This window comes from Portunus trituberculatus, chromosome 41 (assembly GCF_017591435.1).
Source record: "Portunus trituberculatus isolate SZX2019 chromosome 41, ASM1759143v1, whole genome shotgun sequence".
Lineage (NCBI taxonomy): Eukaryota > Metazoa > Arthropoda > Malacostraca > Decapoda > Portunidae > Portunus > Portunus trituberculatus.
This window is the reverse complement of record NC_059295.1, coordinates 40020282-40042781: the sequence shown is the minus strand read 5'-3', so window position 1 is coordinate 40042781 and position 22500 is coordinate 40020282. Positions and strand designations below refer to the sequence as shown.

The 22500-nt window shown below is 45.9% G+C and overlaps 1 protein-coding gene across 6 annotated transcripts in view; it reads left to right on the top strand.

The window, feature by feature from the left end:
• LOC123516638 (F-box/LRR-repeat protein 7-like) overlaps positions 1-22500 on the top strand; it is a 326645-nt gene that overhangs the window by 252947 nt on the left and 51198 nt on the right. For 5 of the 6 annotated variants that reach the window (XM_045276221.1, XM_045276224.1, XM_045276226.1 and 2 more), the window contains one exon: positions 3090-3137. The exons of the other annotated variant lie outside the window; for it this stretch is intronic. In XM_045276221.1, coding sequence (XP_045132156.1) covers positions 3090-3137 — 48 coding nt within the window. The remainder of the gene's footprint in view (positions 1-3089; positions 3138-22500) is intronic. 6 annotated transcript variants of the gene reach the window in all.

Genomic DNA, 22500 nt, shown 5'->3' with positions numbered 1-22500 from the left:
AATATAACCTGATAAGTGTATCCTAACATAACCTCACATATCCTAACCTGCTCAAGCAAAATAGAAGCCTGGATGACTGATGTTCATGTGATACGTAATTATTGACAGCTAATAGTGTACGTAAGTGGTTGTCAAGTTACGCACGATAGATATCCAGCCCTGCCACATTGAGTGTCCAGTGTAAATTTGTTCGTCTTGTGGAATCGGTTCCTGTTAGTTCTTGACTGCTAACGACATCATGACGTCTTTGGTTCATGTTTGTGCAGCCGTAAGTGATTTTCCCGGGAAATAGTAAAGCTGCAGACAATGAGAGGTTTGTACTCGATCACTCCTCTTGTTGTTGATGGTGTCTTACGAAATTACTCTCTGACCTTACACTACATTATTTTGTTAAGTTTGAATAATGATAGGAGTCAAGGCGATTAAACTGAGATGCTGTAATTACCGGAAGCACAATCATTATTCGTAATTTCATGATGCAAAAAAAAAATAAAAATAAAAAAACGTTTACTTCTCGATTCTTGAAACTCCTTCACAATTACTCGTCTTTTTTCTTCTTATAAAATAATTTAATCTTACGTTTCCCCAACGACTTTTATGGAGCAGAGGAAGTTTTATTGCCGCCAAAAAGAAAAAAGCTCTTAACTCAAAGGAATATAAATGAATAATTAGCAGCAGCAGATATGTTGGGCTTTACGAGGCTGTTTATGATAACCTATCTAATCTAAAGCGAGAGATGGAAGGCAGTAAAGATAAAAAGAAAAGGAAAAAAAAACATCAGCTGTACCAAGAGAGTGATAACAGGTGCTATCAAAGACTGACGAGAGGGAGTGTTTATACAATATTATAGTGTAAAGCGTTACGTCTATAATATTACAATAACTGGTGTCTGGTGATGTCTGGAAAAGCTTCCTTAATGTTTTCTTTTCTTTTTTCAATTTCTTTCAATGTGTGAATCAAAATACTTCTTGTTTTTATTCTTCACCTTAACTTTTTTCAACGATGTTCTCACTGGTTCTGCTGCTACTGATGCTGATTCCTGTGCTCTTAGTGCGGCTCCCACCACAACCCGTCACTGATAAACAAAACAATAAACAAACACTTAAACAAACCACAACCAAGAAGTCTTAGATTTACCTTGCTTAACATTTGCGATTATAATTATTTCCACTGGCAAGGTGAGAGAGAGAGAGAGAGAGAGAGAAAGTAAAGAAAGATTGCAGGAACGAAACGATATAAAGATGAAAGATGGAAAGAACGAACAGAGAGAGAGAGAGAGAGAGAGAGAGAGAGAGAGAGAGAGAGAGAGAGAGAGAGAGAGAGAGAGACGCAGTTTTCCTCCCAGCCTCAAACATCAAGTCACGAAGCCCCGCCAGAGCAGAGCCCCAAGATGTGTTATGTGCGCGAGGAGCCGTGTTCGCCCCGCCCCTCCCCTGTCACACACACACACACACACACACACACACACACACACACACACACACACACACACACACTCAAGGACGCCTGCATGCATGTATGTTTCTATGTGCGTGTACAAATCGTGTGTGTGTGTGTGTGTGTGTGTGTGTGTGTGTGTGTGTGTGTGTGTGTGTGTGTGTGTGTGTGTACTTTTCTGTCTATTTGTGTTTATTCTCTCTCTCTCTCTCTCTCTCTCTCTCTCTCTCTCTCTCTCTCTCTCTCTCTCTCTCTCTCTCTCTCTCTCTCTCTCTCTCTCTCTCTCTCTCTCTCTCTCTCTCTCTCTCTCTCTCTCTCTCTCTCTCTCTCTCTCTCTCTCTCTCTCTCTCTCTCTCTCCAATAATTAAATCAGTGATTCTAAAGGAGGACAGAAAAAACTTTTATATCAACCATTCAATTAAAGCCTAGATCTTCCCCAGTAAATGTCACTATAAACCAATGCCAACCGTCTCTCTCTCTCTCTCTCTCTCTCTCTCTCTCTCTCTCTCTCTCTCTCTCTCTCTCTCTCTCTCTCTCTCTCTCTCTCTCTCTCTCTCTCTCTCTCTCTCTCTCTCTCTCTCTCTCTCTCTCTCTCTCTCTCTCTCTCTCTCTCTCTCTCTCATGTTTATAGTTTTGTTTTCATCTTCTTTTCTTCTTCCTCCATTTGTGTCATCTTTTTACCAACCCGTTTCTTTTCTTTTCTTATCTTTTGTTCTTTTTATCTTTTACTTCAGTCTACCAGGAACGTCTCTCTCTCTCTCTCTCTCTCTCTCTCTCTCTCTCTCTCTCTCTCTCTCTCTCTCTCTCTCTCTCTCTCTCTCTCTCTCTCTCTCTCTCTCTCTCTCTCTCTCTCTCTCTCTCTCTCTCTCTCTCTCTCTCCTTCCTCCTCGTTCTCCCCTTCCTGGCTCTCTTCTCCCTTTCCTTCCTCTCTTCCGCCCAACCTCCCTCCCTCCCTCCCGCCCGCTTTCATGTTCTCCTTTACAGATATCCTTTCTCCTCTCTCACCACTTCCTGACCATCGTAACCATCCTCTTTTCTCTCCCCACCCCCTCTCCCTCCCACCACACGACGCTCCCCCCACCAGGAATCTGTCCACACACACACACACACACACACACACACACACACACACACACACACACACACACACACACACACATAGACAGTGAGTTGTTGTTTACTTATCTAATTAGTTTTAGATTTATTGGAATCAATTATAGCAGGGAGTGTTTATGTGCTTTAAGTCTGTTAGTTGCTTGTGTTCTTATTGGCCAACCTTATTCCTTCTTCTTCTTCTTCTTCTTCTTCTTCTTCTTCTTCTTCTTCTTCTTCTTCTTCTTCTTCTCTTTATCTCCATCTTTTTTTTTATTATTATTATTTCTTACTTTTTTTCTTTCTCCTCTCTACTCTTTTGTTTATTTTCCTCCTAACTTCCTTTGTTTGTTTGTTTTTTTATTTTTTGTCTTCTGTTTCTATTTATTTTATTATTGGTGTTGTTATTAATGTTTTCGTTGTTATTCTTGTTATTATTATACTACTACTGTGTGTGTGCCGGGTAGTATCTCTGTACATGCAGTAGTACGTACATACATAGTTTTCTTTACGGTGGTTTGTCTCGCCAGTAGTGATGAGTGTTGTGTGTGTGTCTGCAGGTACGCTTGGAGTGGCGGCGGTGCACGACGAGTCCTCCTGCTGTGAAGGTACAGTCCCTGTCCTGTTTCTCTGTCTGTGGTCGTCCCCGGACTGCCCACTTACTTTATAAAGCCTATGTGCTACTTTATTCTTTATAACCTTAGAAGCACAAGTGATGGAGATGAAGAGTTTAAGCGATGCATGCAAACACGAGGACCTGGAAAGTTTAGGTTCATATAAACCCCACTTGTTTACGGTGTACATAAAGAGTGAGACTGAACAAGGCCTTTATAACCACCTCCTGCATGTCTCAATAAGCTGTGCTCTGTGTAACAGCAGTTTGTCTGTGCTTCAAGCGGCTGGGTCTGTTTAGCAAGAATTTTTGTTACCTATCATTTATCTGTCCGTCTGGCTGCCCTGGTCGTGGGCCTGGAATGTGGGCAGGAGTGAGCTGTTAGGCGGAGTACACCAGAGAGCGAGGTAAAACTTGGTAGCTGGTGCTGGGAGGAACCAACGCATATATGGGAGAGTGATAGGGAGTGTGACATAAATAAGAAGATAGGTTTGTGATGGTGATGGTGACACACATCTTGGAACGTGGCTCGCCGGAGAGGTAGCACAGAGGAACACACGCAGGTGTGGAAGGTTGACCAGGGAGAGAAGCAAGGATGGAAGATGGTTGGGGAGAGAATGGTAGGATAGGATGGCACTTTATTTTAAAGAATGCGTAAATAAATCAATGAGTTGAAAAAAAATAAAGTTAATGGCTGTATGTTGGGAGGCTGTGGAACATGACAGCTGTTCAAGAGGTGGGATAGGTAGGCATTGCGCATTAGAAGGGAAGATGAGGGGAGAGAAGGGACAAGTAGCAGGTGTAGTGCCAGGTGTGGGGACAGGTGGGAGGTGCGGTCCCATAACTCGCTGGCAAGGGTAAGCCAGAGCTGACCAGCGTTAGGGTGTCGGCGGCAGCAGGGGGTGACTTGACGCGTCCCGCTCTCCGCCTCGTAACCTGAAGTATGACAGGTGCTCCACCCAGCTACTAATTAACCTGGAATTCCCCTATTAGCACCTGGGTCTTGGTGGCGATGGCTGGCTAGTAATATGTTATGGGCGCGCACAACCTCAGTATCTACACATACTTCCATGCCACCACGCCCTGTGCCTCCTGCCTCAGTGCCCCATCCCATCAGCGAGCTGTTCGCCGCAGCTCCCTGCTTGGTGTATATATCCACGCCTTCTCGGGGCAGGGATGGATACCTTGTGCTTTCGTCCATCGCTGCCTGATGCACAGCTTCATTGTTGCATCCAGTTATAAACATTTGCAGATTTGAATTGTAAATAACATCTAGAAAAAAATTCACAAGACTCCTCACTCGCGACTGCAGCTTGCGAGTCAAGGTTGGGTGTAAGAAGTCAGGACACAGACCTTTATCTACCATTAGCTCAGGGAAGGTGTACACTACAATAGCCTTCTACATTAAGTTTTGTGTCTCGCCAATCTGTAAAATCTCATATGCGTAGCTTTTTTATTATTCGTGTCATATAAAGAATAGTTTATTAGGCTTCAGCTATCTTCGCTATTCTTTTCCATCTGGTATCGCTGAAATTTTGCTTGGCTAGCAGTGCTTTGGAGGAGTGCATTTAGTGAGCATGGACAGTGGTATGATCTACTAGACATATTTTCCTTGTATCCCTGGAGCGGTGGTGATGGGCCTTGTTGCTGTTATCGCCTTCAGAAATCCACTGCAAAGATGCCGCTCCGAGGTCATCAGGGAGCCAGGGCCGCGTCGGGAGTGGCTGCGCAGCTCGCCTCAACGACCGAAGGGAAATTTATGAGCTTGAAATGAAAATCAAGTCGCAGTAAAGCTCAGCAGCATTACGTCAGTCAGACTTAGTGCTGCACAGTCAAGTCCAGCTCAGCAGATTCAGCGGCAGAATTCCGTACAGTGCGGAACAGACCTGGGGAGCGGGAGAGGAGTTCAGTAGCACCGGGTCGGAGTCTGATTAATTAAAGATACGCCGAGAGCCATATGCCAGAAAGCCACAAGTCATATCGCTGCCCCTCGCCGTCTTCACCTTTACTCACCATTGACGTAAGGGTATTATTTATGAAGCGGCGCGGGCAGGTTTATGGCTCCTTTGATTGGTCTGCAGGATCATGATGGTTCTTTAATGAAATCTTTGTGGAGCAAGACTGACTTTAGGCCTACTGCTCGCCTCTTTCCTGCCCGTCTGTCGCGGAAGGACAGGGAATAAATCTCGCAGCAGTGCCGTGTCACTCACCCTTGTCACTCCATCAAACAAAACTTAAAGACCAAGGCGCGTCATTAGTTAACACGGCCTGGTCTAATTTTGAGATACGAGTATTCAAGTCATACACAGACCGTTTGAAGTTAAGCACCTTCCGTCACCATCATCCAAGTCAACAAATCCTCCTCCATCAAGGCCGGTGCTGGGCTGGAAGAGGCTCGCTGGGGCTCAACCTGAAGGCCGGGGTGGTCGACCTTCTCTCCTTCGAGGATCACGCACTCAGATGAGACGAGAACCATCCTCGCCTGTGAAACTGGCATATATAATGGTGGTGTCGGAGGCGTCCGGGCTTGGATAATATACGACGGAGCTACAGGTGGGATGAGAAACGGTAGATAGGGCAACCGTACATACCATATTCACCCGGCCATTTTTGCGTGCTTCTTGAAAGCTAAAAAATAATATCTTGCATACCACAAGTCACAGCACCAAAATATTAGTAAGTGCTTATGCCAGACAGCACTAAGCCTTGTGCAAGCCGGGGCGCAGTAAAAGATCTCTTAGGCTAAGTGAAGGTTGCGCTGTGAAGTAAAAAGCCTCTTCATAATTTTTTCCCCGATTTTCTTCTTTGGTGTTAATTATTCAAAAACATAAACCTCTGGGAAAATAAGTGGCTTACGCTAAGTGAAGCTGTGTGAGAACTGTGCAAACAATTAACACGGCCAGGCATTCCCTCCCGTTGTCTGGAGTGGACTCTGCGGCAGAACCGTCTGTCGGGGAACCAATCTGAAAAAGTGGCCAGTCATAGTATTGTTCAAACCCCAACCAAGCCTGGCCACCTGCACCCCTTCCACCACCACCACCCCACAACCACTGTCACCACCACACTTTGCTATTCCACACCACACAGCCATAGTCTTACTGTTCCTCAATTCACCCTGCCAGCCTCACCACCCTCACCACACCTTTATTACGGGCACATACCTTCCTCTTCCTCTCCACAGTTTACTATTCCACACCACCTTCCGTCACACCCTCGTCACCTGCACACATTTATCTGTTCCACATCCTTGTAATTCTTCACCACCACTACCACCATCGGTACTCCATCCATCCCAGCCACACCCACCCTCGTCATTCCACACCACTACCCACGCTGCCACACCCCAAAGTTATTCTGGCCACACCCTACCACTTCTCCAGCAGGCCACTCTGCCAAAGCTTCCTCATCCCATTCCCCATCACGCCTCCACTGCCCCATCGCCGCGCCCTGGCCAGCCGCCCTCTCCTTGCCACCACACGCCACGGAACGCCTCACTCGTTACCCGCTCATCACCATCACCATCCCATCGCTCACCTTTGCCACCATCACTGTTATTCCGCCACATTGAGACACCTTAACATTATTCCTACCACACCTGAGCCACACCCCTACCACACGGCTTACGTAATCACTCTACAACTCCGCACTCTATGACCCATCCCATTCTCCACACCCCCTAGTCCCTGCCGCCAATGCCCATCCGTGCCCATACCCGTACCCAACCTCTCTACCCTCCCTTTGAGCGATGACCATCCTAGGCCTAGACGAAGAGGTTAACCCACAAGCCGCCAGGTCACACGCCTGTCTACTTGAATGTATATGAAGAAATCGCTCTCATTTTGGACAACTTTTTGTACGCAGGGAGATGAACCCCATAAAGATGCTGTATATTGCCCATTCGTCACGCCATGCTTCAACTCTCCCCACACACACATCCCGACTAACCTCCACCGCCTCCCCCGTCCGTAGAGAGATATCGGGTAAAAAATAATAATAAGCAGCACGTAAGTGCACGCACGAGTACCTTTGTACTGTAGCGGAGAGATTGAAGCTAATGAGTGTAAAACGTGATTCCCATTGGCTTGGTTGAAACCGATTCCGAGATACACACTTGTATACCTGTACGCACGCACGCACTCACGCGCGCGCGAGCGCACACACACACACACACACACACACACACACACACACACACACACACACACACACACACACACACACACACACACACACACACTTTATTGTTTAGAAGGCTTACACGCGCCCGTGTACATAGAAATGATGCTTTATTTTTCCTAAAGTTCGTGATATAAAACTATTCCTCTTAATACTTCACTCTTCTCTCAAGCTTGGTGCATCCTTTCGCAACGCACGGTCAATAACCCGCGAGCTTGAAGGAAGCTTTCCTTCCCCCAGCCTTGCACATGCTGCCAAGGGCCAAGGATTTCCCAGGAAAGCTTACCGAGATCACTCACTCTCTGCCTGCCGCGCTGGGCTGGGATGTAATAACGACGATATCTATACAAGGGAAGACTGTGCAGCTCTAGAATGGACAATTATTTTGACAAGTGGGCCACTCCGTAGAAGGCAGTACGCTTCCCAGGCCAAACATTCGATTAAAATGAGAATTTTTATTTCTACAAGGTAAAAATTGAACTTTTTTGGAGCATGAATTGTTATAAATCAATTAACTTGCACGTAGATTTTGAATTAACAGTCAAGGAAAGGGTCTTGCTGTTCTTTCCAGCCAGCTTCCTCATAATAATGATTCTTTCTTGATTAAAAATGTTCCATGATGCGTTAGTGAGCCACAGAAAATTATCCGGCTGCCCGAATTTGACTTGCTTACCGCTGCCATACCTGTTCATATGATTTACGAAGTCTGTGTGTGTGTGTGTGTGTGTGTGTGTGTGTGTGTGTGTGTGTGTGTGTGTGTGTATATATATATATATATATATATATATATATATATATATATATATATATATATATATATATATATATATATCCAGTTATTCAACAATTACCTAGAAATTTGTGAAGTTCATAAAAATACCCTCAACCAAAAAGGAAAACAATTAAAATAGTCAAACATCTCAAAAGTAGACGATGATACTGAAGCACTACTGAATCAAAGTTTCTTATCTGCTCTACTCACTATTGGTTTTCGACTTGACAGGAAGACAAGGAGAATAGGAAAATAAAGTGAGGAGGCTGAGAAAAAATGATGAACACGATCCTGTGAGTTTGATGACTGGGAGCAAGAGTCGTTGTAGCAGAGAGGAGGAAAGAATGTGTCAGGGAAGAAAAAGCGTGGCAGAGAACAGAAGAATTGTGTATAGAAGGACAGAAATACCCAAGGAATAAGTGTGGAAGCCTTGTGATTGTGAAATGGGGGTGAGGGTAGGTCATGGGAGTGTGGTTTTTGATGGCTGGGAGGAGGAGAGAGAGGGAATGTGGCGCGAGAGGAAGTAGGCGCGCCACACGACCATGTCACACGCACGGTAGAGCTCACCTGAACCCAACCTATCATTTACTTATTAGCCTGAGACCTACAACATGCTCCCCGCGGCCCGCAGATCCCGGCCCTACGCTCGCCATGTGCAAGGTATAAAATCACCGGCTTGAAGGAATAAATATGTAGACTTATGGTCAGGAGGCACACCGGAGGGCTCGTGGTGGCCGCCAAGACCCGCGTGTATTGTGTGGTGGGCCTCTACCAGAAGTGGCCAGCCTTTGTCTTAGCTCGCCAGGCTCCACGGCAGGTGAGTCCTGTGCTCTTCCTCCCTTTGTGACGTCATGAGGCAGGTATGTGGGCTGCGTCATATAACTGGTGTCTTACTGCCTGCGTACCTGGCCGCCTGACCCTCGCTATTGTAAGATGAGGGAGGGTGGGAGAGCGGTAGGGAGGGAGGGAAGGAGGGAAGGAAAAAGAGAGGGAGGGGAGATGGCTGCAGGTCGCTCGCGTGGGGCGGCTCGAGGGTTGGGTGTTTATTTGTGTGCACGTGGCCGCCATCACTGATGCTACACGTGTCGCCTGTCACCTTATTGTTCGGAACACACGCTGACACCTCGAAACTTCCCCCCGTCCCTCCACATAGGGAATTCATTAACGCCGGCATTTTCCCGTGCTCTCAGGTGTATCTTAGTAAAGGACTTTTTAGCTGACTTTTTCCTTCTAAAAGCCTGCAGTACTGAAGTATATTAATCTATTGAAGAACCTACCGAAATCTTGAACTTTACTTTTATCGAAAACAATCATCTCTGTGCACGTAAATCTTGTTTCAGTCACTTCCTCCGTCCATTCTCTTTTGCAAGTATCTCCAGTGGCCACACGTGTGAATCTGTACTCGTCCGTCTGGCTTGCAACTGGTAGAATCTTGTTTTGCATGACAGCTCGACACAGTGAGCCAGTAGCTGCTCACACGTGCTCAATGAAGGAACCTGGAAATTCTGGTGGTGAACACGTAGCACTTACCTCAACAACCAGACACTGTTACCAGGCTGAGAGGGAAGAGATAATGAGACGTCTTGTGCACCAGTACTGAATGGCAAACCGGCAACAGGAGTTTTTTTTTTTTTTTTTTTTTTTCATTCATCTGAGCCATGAGCGAGAGAGAGAGAGAGAGAGAGAGAGAGAGAGAGAGAGAGAGAGAGAGAGCTTTTGTCGCCTTGATTGGTCAAAATAAGGAGCGACAGGGAGACTGACTGGCTAGCTGACTGAGGGGGAGGAAGGACCTAGGAGGGTATAGAAAGTCTCGTCTTTTCCGTCGCTATTTGTCTTCGTCCCGTGTTTGTTTACTGAGGATGGAGAGGATCGATGAGAACTTTCCATTCTTCTCTTTCTTTTTTTTTTTATCATCATTCTGTGGTGTCTTTTTTGTGAGTGGTGTCCAGTTAAAGCCACTCGTCCGTCCTGCCACTTTCTCTCTCTCTCTCTCTCTCTCTCTCTCTCTCTCTCTCTCTCTCTCTCTCTCTCTCTCTCTCTCTCTCTCTCTCTCTCTCTCTCTCTCACCACTCTGCTACTGCTGCTACTGCTACTACTGCTACTACTACTACTGCTACTGCTACTGCTGCTGCTGCTGCTGCTACTGCTGCTGCTGCTGCTGCTGCTGCTGCTGCTGCTGCTGCTGCTGCTGCTGCTGCTGCTGCTGCTGCTGCTGCTGCTGCTGCTGCTGCTGCTGCTACTGCTGCTGCTGCTGCTGCTGCTGCTGCTGCTGCTGCTGCTGCTGCTGCTGCTGCTGCTGCTGCTGCTGCTGCTGCTGCTGCTGCTGCTGCTGCTGCTGCTGCTGCTGCTGCTGCTGCTGCTGCTGCTGCTGCTGCTGCTGCTGCTGCTGCTGCTGCTGCTGCTGCTGCTGCTGCTGCTGCTGCTGCTGCTGCTGCTGCTGCTGCTGCTGCTGCTGCTGCTGCTACTGCTGCTGCTGCTGCTGCACCACCACCACCACTGCTCCCAACAACACCGGCAATGGGCGCAGCAGTGGTAATAAATTCATATTTAGTTTCTCTTTGCTCAGCGAGTATCATCATAATATATCGCAACAACTTTCTTTCCTGTGCTCCCTTCGGATATCAGCATACATCAAGATATATTATTTTTATGTGACAAGACAACACAACTCCTTTAAAAAGTGTGTGTGTGTGTGTGTGTGTGTGTGTGTGTGTGTGTGTGTGTGTGTGTGTGTGTGTGTGTGTGTCGTGGGGAAGCATCATGATAATCTTAAAACTGCTCAGTGAATGCCAAAGGGTATGAGCGCCAGATTGGGTAAGAATTCATGTTTTTCCATCGCTTGTTGTGTCCGGACAAACCCCGCCTCTTGAGTGCAACAGGAGCAGCAGCAAGGAGTAACAACGACAGCACCTAGAGCAACAACAACAACAACAAATACTACTACTACTACTACTACTACTACTACTACTACTACTATAACTACGGCAACTACTACAGTCCTCACACTACATCTGCAACCACCACCGCCAGCACCATTACTGCCACATAATCAGTACTTTCTCGTGTCCTTCGCTCCACCCATACTGACGCCAAACAGCCGAGGTAACACACTCTCCTACTCGTATGTAGCGGAACCGCCTCTACTGGCAAGCATTTCCTCTCGTCTCTACCTGTTGACCTTCCTTGCTAAATTTCTCACCCTTCCCGGAGGACGTTCTCCCATCCCATAAACCTGCACCGGCTGCCTCATGGCTCTTCTATCAATCACGTCTAATGCCTTCTTCAAGTCCATAAATGCCACATATAAATACCTTGCCCAAAAATTCCTTGGACAATTTCTGAAGCCCCAAACACCTGTACAGGGTTCACCTCTCCTTAAATTATTCCCGCCCTCCTCCATTTAAAACTCGAGTCTGCCAGTTAATATTCTCCTAAATAGTATCCGTGGCGTCATATAAGATGTATTGCTCTGTAGATTGCAGATTACTTTTCCCTGGTTTTCTTTTTCTGTATGGTAACACAGTACATACTTCCTGTCATGCTTTAGGGATATACTCTTTCTCCTTTTCTCTGCGTGACCTCTGAGCTACCCCGCTTCACCAGACACTCACATTTCTTCACTTATTTTAATATAATCATGTCCATTCCAGATCCATTCCAGATGACTTTCCAGAATTCATTATATTCAGACCTTTTAATGCCACGCTCTTATCATGGTTTTTACATTCCTCTCAGCTTTCACTCACTCCCCTCCGCTTCGGCCTAAGCATTCAGTTACTGCCACTTCCTCATTCTTGTCAGTTAACGACCCTTCGAAATATATTCTCACCTCGCCTCGCCTCGCCTCGCCTCGCCTTGCTTCACCTAATACTTCTCACTCTCAGCCTAAACCCTCCTTTCATGAACACTCTTCCTCTTCCTTCTTACCTCTCTTCCTTCTCGAGCATATCCTTTCAGAATCTTCATTTTTTTTTTTCATATATCCTCACATTTTCAGATACTTTCTCTCCGCCTCTCTTCAGTTCTCCTCTGTGGCAGCTTTTCATTTCTTCTCTTTCTCTTTTTCCTTTTTATTTTCCTTCGAGAACTTTCCGTCCCTTCTCTCTGCAATTACAGATTATTTTCTACCATTATATTTCATGCTCGTTTTTTTTTTTTTTTTTTTTTTCCCTCATACTCACTGTTTCATGTCCGCATCCCACTATTCGATATTTTTGTTTCTTTTTCCTCCTTGATATGCCTTCCTCATGCCGCGCGCGTGCACTCACACACACACACACACACACACACACACACACACACACACACACACACACACACACACACACACACACACACACACACACACACACATTTATTGCACTTTAAATAAGAGAACTTGCCACCTTAAAATATTTAGTAATTACCGTTTCAATTAACTTTTTCTCCCACGTTTTCATCGGACCTCTTAATACATTTCTCAGCTTTGCTTTATAAACCATTGATAATTATTTTTAATCTATTAACTTCCAATATCTCTCTCTCTCTCTCTCTCTCTCTCTCTCTCTCTCTCTCTCTCTCTCTCTCTCTCTCTCTCTCTCTCTCTCTCTCTCTCTCTCTCTCTCTTTTCACTCTCTCTCGCCTCACTTTCACCTTTACTTCGACACAACAGGTAAGCAGAGATTAATTTCTGTTGCTGCTGCTCATTCACCCCGGGTCTCTCTCTCTCTCTCTCTCTCTCTGCTCTCTCTCACCCTCTCTCTCTCTCTCTCTCTCTCTCTCTCTCTCTCTCTCTCTCTCTCTCTCTCTCTCTCTCTCTCTCTCTCTCTCAGCCTTGTCTGTATGCAGAGTTGCGTATGTAGATTTTTTCTGCTATTTTTTTCTGTCATACAAAATATGTTCAAATTTCTCAGCTATTTGACTTAGCCCGTATTACTTTCCTCTGCGTTCCCAATGATGACGACAATGACGACGATAATAACGATTACAATGACCCCAGTAATAACAGTGATACAGACGTGGGCTAATTTATAATTATCAGCTTCTATTTCCTTCCTCTATTGCAGTCTGCCCCAACCCCACACCCCCTCTTCTTCACCACCCAGCTTTCCTCTCCCCCATCTTTCCTTCTCTCCCTCCCTCCTTCTCTCCCTCCCTCCCTCCCTCCCTCCCTCCCTCCTGCCCTCTCTCCTCGGCGTGTGTTCGGTGCTGATAAAGATTCATCATTCTTGACGTAAACAACAGAACGCCAGACTTGCTACGCCTACTTATTACGCGTTTCACAATACACTGAGCCGGGCCACCGCAGTACACGCCACGCCGCCACACCACACCAAACCACATCCACACCACATAACGCTAGGCCGCACTACACCACCTCCACATCATACCACAGCAATCTGCACAAACCACACCACACCACACCACTTCGATTCAGCCTCTCCACACCACGCCACATAACATAACGCTGTGAAGGCAAGCTATACCACATCACACCATATAACATAACATCACGCTACCCTACACCATACAGCATTCATTATATACCACAATACGTCATACCTCGCCATACAACGTCGAGCCACACCATAACGCATTGAGGCACATCATACTACTACATCACACCCCACATAACCACATGCAAAGAGACACAGAAGAGTCAGCAGCAGTGGAAGTATTAACCATAAAGATGAAGACTTTTCCCACACAAAGCCACAATGCACCATTCCACACCAAGCTACGCCCCACCATACTATGCAGGAGGCAGGAGGAGTCAAGTAGCAGCAGCAACAACAGCAGCCGCCTCTCACAGCACCCGTAGGCTAATACTCATACGTAGCAAGGCAGGGTGTTCACAGCAGGAGACTGAGTGGGAATCGTTCAGCGCTACCCAGTCTCTCTCTCTCTCTCTCTCTCTCTCTCTCTCTCTCTCTCTCTCTCTCTCTCTCTCTCTCTCTCTCTTGCTCATTTAAATGGGAGTGTATCTTTTAAAATCATGATTACTTTTTCATTTTCTATTTTTTGATTGCCGATAAATATGACACGTTGGAAGGCTGATTGCTGCGGCTCCGGAGGAAGAAACGGCTCCCTCACACACACACACACACACACACACACACACACACACACACACACACACACACACACACGAAAAGACCCGGTTGGCACACCCTCCTCTGGCCTCGTCTTACCTCGCTTTCTCTCCGCCGGTGATCCCAGAGAAAGGTGGGGGTAATAGGAAGGAGGAGGAGGAAGAAGAAGAAGAGGAGGAGGAGGCGGAGGAGGAAGCTGGATTATCGAGCTATCCCAAGGTCTCTCTCTCTCTCTCTCTCTCTCTCTCTCTCTCTCTCTCTCTCTCTCTCTCTCTCTCTCTCTCTCTCTCTCTCTCTCTCTCTCTCTCTCTCTCTCTGTTGTCCATTGTTCTGCCCAGGGAGTTATCTCTTTTCCCGATAAGTAAATGAGAGGAAAAAATAATTGAGGTCAGCTTTGGTTCTGCGCCTCCCTGGTGGTCGGTCATTCATGAGTACGCCACGCTGCGCTGGCTCACAAGCACGCGCCTCCCAATGCATCACCGCTGCCCGGGTGTGTCGTAGCCGCTAAAGATAGAGATGAAATAACCTAAGTGGAACAGTGAAGGAAGAACACACAGAGAGAGAGAGAGAGAGAGAGAGAGATAATAATAATAATAATAATAATAATAATAATAATAATAATAATAACAATAATGATAATAATAATAATAAGGGTTTTTTTCCTCTCAAGTGTAGACATCTTTGTATGAAAAAATACGAGAAGCCGTTATATTTTTACCGTTATTATTTGATCATAATGAGAGGAGAGAGAGAGAGAGAGGGGGGAGAAGTGGGGGAACTGAAGAGAAAGCATAAGACACATCACGATTTTGTGTTGAAAATTATGAGCAAGACTTGAGGAAAAGAAAAAAGAAGAAATCCTGCGGACCGTAACGGAGAAAGGAAAGCTGGCGGTGGTGATGGTGGTGGTGGTGGTAGAGGTTGTGGTGGTGGTGGTGGTGGTGGTGGTAGTGGTGGTGGTATCGTTTAGAAAGTGAGGGTGAGGGTAGTGTGGGAGAAAACTATGTATGTTAGTAGTCGTATTGAGTTTTGTCAGCATATTTTCCTCCCAAAAAGGATCGAGTAGTTTTGTCATATCAGATAAGTTACACAAAAACAAGAGATCATATAAAGATCAGCCAACTGTCCGTTTCTTGTTGGGTTTGGGACAGACGCAATACGTTACAGTAAGTTACCTCTTCTAACTTAACATAACCTTATTTTTCTTGTAATCCGGCATGAGTTTCCATATTCGGTGTTCTCACGTGTTCTTTGGTACCTGGCCGTGTTCAATACGTGAGGTGAGTGTGGTGGTGCGAGGTCATCTGATGACGGATGGGCAGCGCTGATTGCTGAACATGTGTGAGTGTGTGTGTGTGTGTGTGTGTGTGTGTGTGTGTGTGTGTGTGTGTGTGTGTCGCGTGCTGAGGTGCATTCTTGTGGCTGCAGTAATATGGAGGCGGCAAGAGTCAAATAGCAATTGGTCGTTGTACCTGTGGTGGTGGTGATGGTGGTGGTAGCGCTTACACCCCGCTGCATTGTTTACACTTCCGTGATCATTTGCCTCTGCGCGCCTGCCCCCGCCATTTGCCGCGATAATACCCCTCCTCGCCCTTGGCCCCGCCCTCGTGTGTGGAGGCGTCTCCATAAACGAATAACAAAAGTAGAGAGAGGCAATAAAACTGTTCATTTAAAGCAGCCAAATTTATCTCCTCTTGTATGCAAATCACGGCGGGACTTAGCATATCAACTTTAGCATATTATATTCACTTGCCGAAGCGGTAGCGTGGCGAGGAGCGCGGTGCACCAGCTCACCCACCTCGACATGCAATATGGCCTCCTCAAAAATAGCGCTATATCGCCTTCAGCTTTCATGTTCCTGTGCCGGGAATTAAAATGAGCTAAGGAAACCCCTGACTGCCTTACCTGTTCGTGCGTCGCAGGTAATGAGGGATGACTCACGCCTTCGTGGGCCACACTGGACGCTGGTGACCTCAGCACCGCTGCCACCGCTGCTGCTGCCATGGCTCCTATGTGAAAGCAGCCCAGGTGTGCTTATAAAAAACATAAACTCACCTCCCGGTGTGTCATGCGATGGTGAGACACGACATAGAAATGGTTAAACGTTAAAATCTTGTTCGAGAGGAATGTTGGGGGAAAAAAAATCGCACATTAAGTGAAAGGACGGAGATGGTCAGGAGTAGCTGGTGTTGTGCTCGCCTCGGCTACTGTACCACGGCTGCTGCAGCAGAATGCTTCGACCTGCCTCGTTGGCGCCATTATCACCCAGTGCGGAGTGCCTTTCTTTCCCATCAAAGAGTGCCCGAGGAATGTTGTGTAGCACTTCTTAATGACCTCCCTGCTGCCATCACCAGCATCATTGGTAGCATTATTCATGAGTTGCTGCTTTCCTTCATTTGTGAGTTTTCTTACACTATATTTCCTTTTTCATGTCCATTATCATTCTTTTTTCATACCTGAAATTAATAGATTACTTTCTGAACTCCTGGTGAAACGGAGCATTATGAAAATTTTGCCGGTTGATATGCATCATCAATGTCGCCTTCCATTCCCGTCACTGTCTGTTCACCATCATCATCACCACTACCTTCACCATCACCACACCTCTACCATCGCTAGCACAATGAACTTCCTCAGCGCCGCCTCCACTACCACCGCCACCACTATCTCCATCACCACCAGCCTCCACCACCGTTATCAACATCAAGTCTATCACCACCAGGACAGCAGTTTCCCCTCACGCTGATGAAGAGCGGCTCATCAGCGTCACCATCACCGTCACCATCACCGTCACTGTAGGTACTCTCCGCCGTATCATTATCCTCACTTGTGTCTAACATACGGCCGTCCTCTGCCCCACTTTTCACATAATTACTGCGGCGCTCGAGGAGATCAGGCGGGCGTACTCGATGACCTGAAATGGTCCGCCACATGCACGCTCCCACGCCTCCAAGCTCCCGCGTCACCACAGGCCGCCTCTCCCCATACATGCCCGCCTGCCTGACTACCCCTCCTTCTGTCCACCTGCTCCGTGTAAAACCAACACCCATATGTTTGTGTATCCATTTATTTTTAAAGGAGATCTAGAAATTAATGAATATACCGTATCTAAAGGTGTGTGAATGTGTGTGTGTGTGTGTGTGTGTGTGTGTGTGTGTGTGTGTGTGTGTGTGTGTGTGTGTGTGAGGTGTGCTAGCGTAGCTTTGCACGGCAGGATTTACAAATGCAATGGAGTAATTATCCGTAACAGTATCACATAAAGCCATGGGGTACACATGTCACCAATTACTTCAACCGGGGAGCAGCTCTCAAAACAGCTCGCTAAATGTTTCGCCCACTCCTGTGCAAGTTTTCCTCCTCCGTCTTCCGGCAGCGTGTGTTATTTTTCCTCGAGGATAAACAGGGAAAGCGAAACCTGAAACCTGCTACATGTCCACAGGAAAAAACATACTCACACGTGACCTTGCACACCCATTACCACTCACACACCCACCATAACATATTCATGAGGCTGCTGATACACACACACACACACACACACACACACACACACACACACACACACACACACACACACACACTCATAAGATTAAGTCTTCTCTTACTTCCCTCTACTTTTCCCACTTTTCCTTTTCTTTCGTTTTATTTTTCATTTTTTTTTTTTTTTTTTTTTTTTCTTTCTTTCCTTGCTTCCTTCCTTCCTTCCTTCCTTCCTTCCTTCCTTCCTTCCTTCCTTCCTTCCTTCCTTCCTTCCTTCTTTCCTTCCTATCGTAATTACCAAATTAAGTTTTTTTTTTTTTTTTATCCTTTAACTCTTCATTCATTCAGTCAGTCATCCATATTTCCCTTTTTTTTTTCTTTCCTCTTCTCTCTCTTATCTTTTCTCTCCTGTATTCTTGTCATTTTCCTTCGTTCTTACCTTTCTTTTTTCCTACCACCATTCCTTCCTTCCTTCCTTCCTTCCTTCCTTCCTTCCTTCCTTCCTTCCTTCCTTCTTTACCAACCTGGGCGTCACAATCAACACCTCCACATTGCCATCCTCCCTCCCCGTGCCCCGCCTCATCTGACCTGTACCGAGAGCATCACCTGTTAACCTGTAATCAGCGGGCTAGCCAGGACCAGGTGAGGGCCGCCTTGTCGCCTGGTCGTGAGAAGAGACTTTCATTTTCTTCTCCATTCCTTTTCGATGAACGACAATGGGTTATTATTACTCTCTCTCTCTCTCTCTCTCTCTCTCTCTCTCTCTCTCTCTCTCTCTCTCTCTCTCGATTATAACCTTTGATTGTCTTTTCCTTTATTTTTCTTCCTTTCTCTGTTTTCTGTTTCATTTTTTTAAGTTATTATTCTTGCGTGAGGTTGTTTTTCATGCGCAGTTCGTATTTTTTTTTTTTTTACGTTTTCTTGTTCTTAATTCTCTCTCTCTCTCTCTCTCTCTCTCTCTCTCTCTCTCTCTCTCTCTCTCTCTCTCTCTCTCTCTCTCTCTCTCTCTCTCTCTCTCTCTCTCTCTCTCTCTCTCTCTCTCTCTCTCTCTCTCTCTCTCTCTCTCTCTAACACAAACAGGCAAGGAGGTGCTAAATATATATGTAAACCACTACATTTGTAAAGACTTGTTATGTTTTTATGCTATTTTTTTTTTCTTTTTCCTTTTTTCCTTCTTTACTCTCTCGCCTGCCGCAATGCTCGGCGAGTTGCTGCGGGTACCGAGAGAGAGAGAGAGAGAGAGAGAGAGAGAGAGAGAGAGAGAGAGAGAGAGAGAGAGAGACATAATAATAAGTCGGTAAAGGATATGCCCGAGCAGACAGAGAGAGGAGGAGACCCAGGGAAGTTTTAGCCAACCAAGAGATGAACGAAGCCGCTCTGATTAAAATCCCTGAAATTCACACACACACACACACACACACACACACACACACACACACACACACACACACACACACACACACACACACACACACACACACACACACACACACACACACACACACACACACACACACACACACACACACACACACACACACACACACACACACACACACACACACACACAGCTGGCCTGTCTAGTTTAAACTCAACCACGTTTTATTCTATTTTCACTCTTTTCCCAAGAGAGAGAGAGAGAGAGAGAGAGCAAAAAAAAAAAAATTATGAAACGCACGTAACTCAATATTTTATCTCTCGACATCAGATTTGCTCAGGCGGAATGATCACCCAGAATTTCCACTAAGAGGATTAATTTGGCTCTTTTTTTTTTTTTTTCCCAGGGCGTGTTCAACTATCAGTGGTCGCAGCGCCGCATAACGCCCGTAACACGAAACCCAGCTTGGTAAAATGCTGGCTGCCTGCTCCTTCCCTTCTTCTTCTTCTTCTTCTTCTTCTTCTTCTTCTTCTTCTTCTTCTTCTTCTTCTTCTTCTTCTTCTTCTGTCTGTGCTCTTACGTTTTTCTTTATCTTTCTCTTCTTTCTGTCTGTTTTCTCCCTGTCTTGTCTTGTCTTCTTGTCTAGTCTCCTCTCTTCTCTCCTCTCCTCTCCTCTCCTCTCTTCTCTCCTCTCCTCTCCTCTCCTCTCCTCTCCTCTCCTCTCCTCTCCTCTCTCTCTTCTCTTCTCTTCTCTTCTCTTCTCTTCTCTTCTCTCTCTCTCTCTCTCTCTCTCTCTCTCTCTCTCTCTCTCTCTCTCTCTCTCTCTCTCTCTCTCTCTCTCTCTCTCTCTCTCTCTCTCTCTCTCTCTCTCTCTCTCTCTCTCTCTCTCTCTCTCTCAACCAACCTCATCTTAGTCCAGTGAAGCAAGTCTTAGAGGGAGGAGGAGGAGGAGGAGGAAAGATGATAATGATAGTTATGCTGATAATGATGGTGGTGGTGGTGGAGGTGATGATAAGGAGAAGTACAGTTTTGGGTTCAGAAAAATGGACCGAGGAAGGCAAAGAATGGCCTCCAGTTACCTTCATATTACCTGCGTTTGAACTATTGTGAGCATACCGCCTTGTAGAGCATGTTGGGTAAGCGGACACACACACACACACACACACACACACACACACACAAATACAGAGGAAGGAATGCAACTCGCTCACTGCTTATCTGTATTACAATTAACATAACGGTAGGAGATCGACGCCGCAAATGGAGTGAGTAGCGTGACACATCGACCGCGGCGTGGGGGCGCAGAGGAGGCGAGGTTGGGCTGGCTGGCTCGGGTGGCTGGGCTGGCTGGCTTGCTGGTTGGCTGACTTGTTATAGTGCCTTACCTAACCTTATTGAGTCGAGCTAAGCCGAACCTAATCTAGCCAAACCTCACATTACGTAACGGAACCAGACCTAATCTGACCTAATCTTATCTTACCATGCCTTGTCTTATCTAACCTAACCTTACCTTACCTAACCTTACCTTACCTTACTTTACTTTTCCGCACGTTACCTTACTGTGCCCTTATAAAACTCACCTAACCTAACCTAACATTATCTTATTTAACGTCTAGCTTATATATCAGCCTCACCTAATACAACCTAATTTTTTTTAAGTTAATGTCTTACCTATGCTTATTAACCTAACCTAACCTAACCTAACATAACTTTATATTACCTTACCTTCACATTATTTACCAAATCTAAGCTGACATAACTTGCATTTGTTGGAGCCTTTTAGAACAGAGATAGATAGATAGATAGATGAGAGAGAGAGAGAGAGAGAGAGAGAGAGAGAGAGAGAGAGAGAGAGAGAGAGAGAAGGGGGATGGATGGAGGGAATCGGTCCACATGGTCCATACAAGGGGTGTGTCCCGAATCCTAATTAGCACACCTTTAACGGTTAGGTAACACAACATAACGAACCTGTACGTGCTTGGAACATGTAACTCCCTATGTAATCTCTCCCGCTAATTGTGTTGCCCTGCATGAGTGTTGTCAGCTCGCAAATCTGTTAATCCACTCCGTTCAGTTCGAGAGCAAATGGCCAGGTGTGCCGGAGGTGGAGGGAGAGTATCGCCAGGTGAGATGCAGTACACTACCTGGTTTCCGTTTGTGTCTTGGTGGTGGTGGTGGTGGTAGTGGTAGTGTGTGTGTGTGTGTGTGTGTGTGTGTGTGTGTGTGTGTGTGTGTGTGTGTGTGTGTGTGTGTGTGTGCGAAAGACACGGACGGACTGAAACTGAATAGGCAGATAGACATATACAAACAGACAAATAAACAGACAAACAAATAGACAGAAAAGACAGACAGCTAAGAAAATGTAGACAGGCAGTTGCAAACAGTCAGACAGTAGGCCTACTGACAGACAGAGGTGGAAGAGACAGATAGACGGACAGACAGACAGGCAGTCAAACAGACAGAATCACTCAGTAAATGGAAATAAGCAGATAAAGAACTAGACGAGCGGAATGTAACACAAGAAGGCAAACAAACAAGCAAAGGTTTCCGCGTAGCTTTTGTGTTACACATTTAACTCCTGCACTCTGTTATCATATTCCATCGAGAAATATTAGGACTTGTTTGGGGAGTGTTTAATTCTTACTGAGGCAAAGTGTAACTTTTGTACCACATTTTCTTAGCGCACACTCTTTGCCCCTTATTTTGAAACTCTGAAAAATTATATGAACTATTTTTAGAAACCACAGAGGTAATTAGTTGAGGTTCTCATGAGTATTTTTCTCATTTACGATGCTGAATTCCTGTTATATTATTACTGAAATCATGAAAATATCTTTGAAAACCTTAATAACGTTCATTACGGGTTATTAAAAGTAGTAGAGATAAGACGTCAAAACATTCGAGAATGCAGCAGCCGAGATGAGAAAAGCAGAGTTAAGTGTGCAAAGGCCTTCACAATTGAGTCATCTCGAGAGTTGTCATTATGGTTGTAGCTCAGCCATGTGGTGAGGAAATGACCGACGTACAAAGCTCTCAAGAAGAGCCATGAACTCTTTGACTGCCGGGTAATGATAGTACGACACTCGTTACTTAATATGAGTAACCCAACACGATTTAGCTGAGCAAAAAAAAAAAAAAAAATACTACACGCCCCAACAGGTTTGAACTCCCCCTGGTGTCTTTCGGAAAATCTCACTAAATTTGTACTAAACTATTGTTGTTGTTTTTTTTCTTTTTTACTTGAGAGAAGACCACAATCAGATGGTTAATTGTGCTGCAACAAAGATATCCTGATCAAAATGTAACTATGTCACTTACTAGCCAGAGTCCCTGCATTCCACCTCTCCTGGTGTAAGGAAGGACGGGTTGTGCAGGGCCGGGGACGGTAGGCGGCGGTCGGTGAAACGTCGTATCTCGCCTGATCCGAACTGACTGGTGCATTAATCCGCCTCAACCATCCAGCGCTACCTCCCTTTCGCGC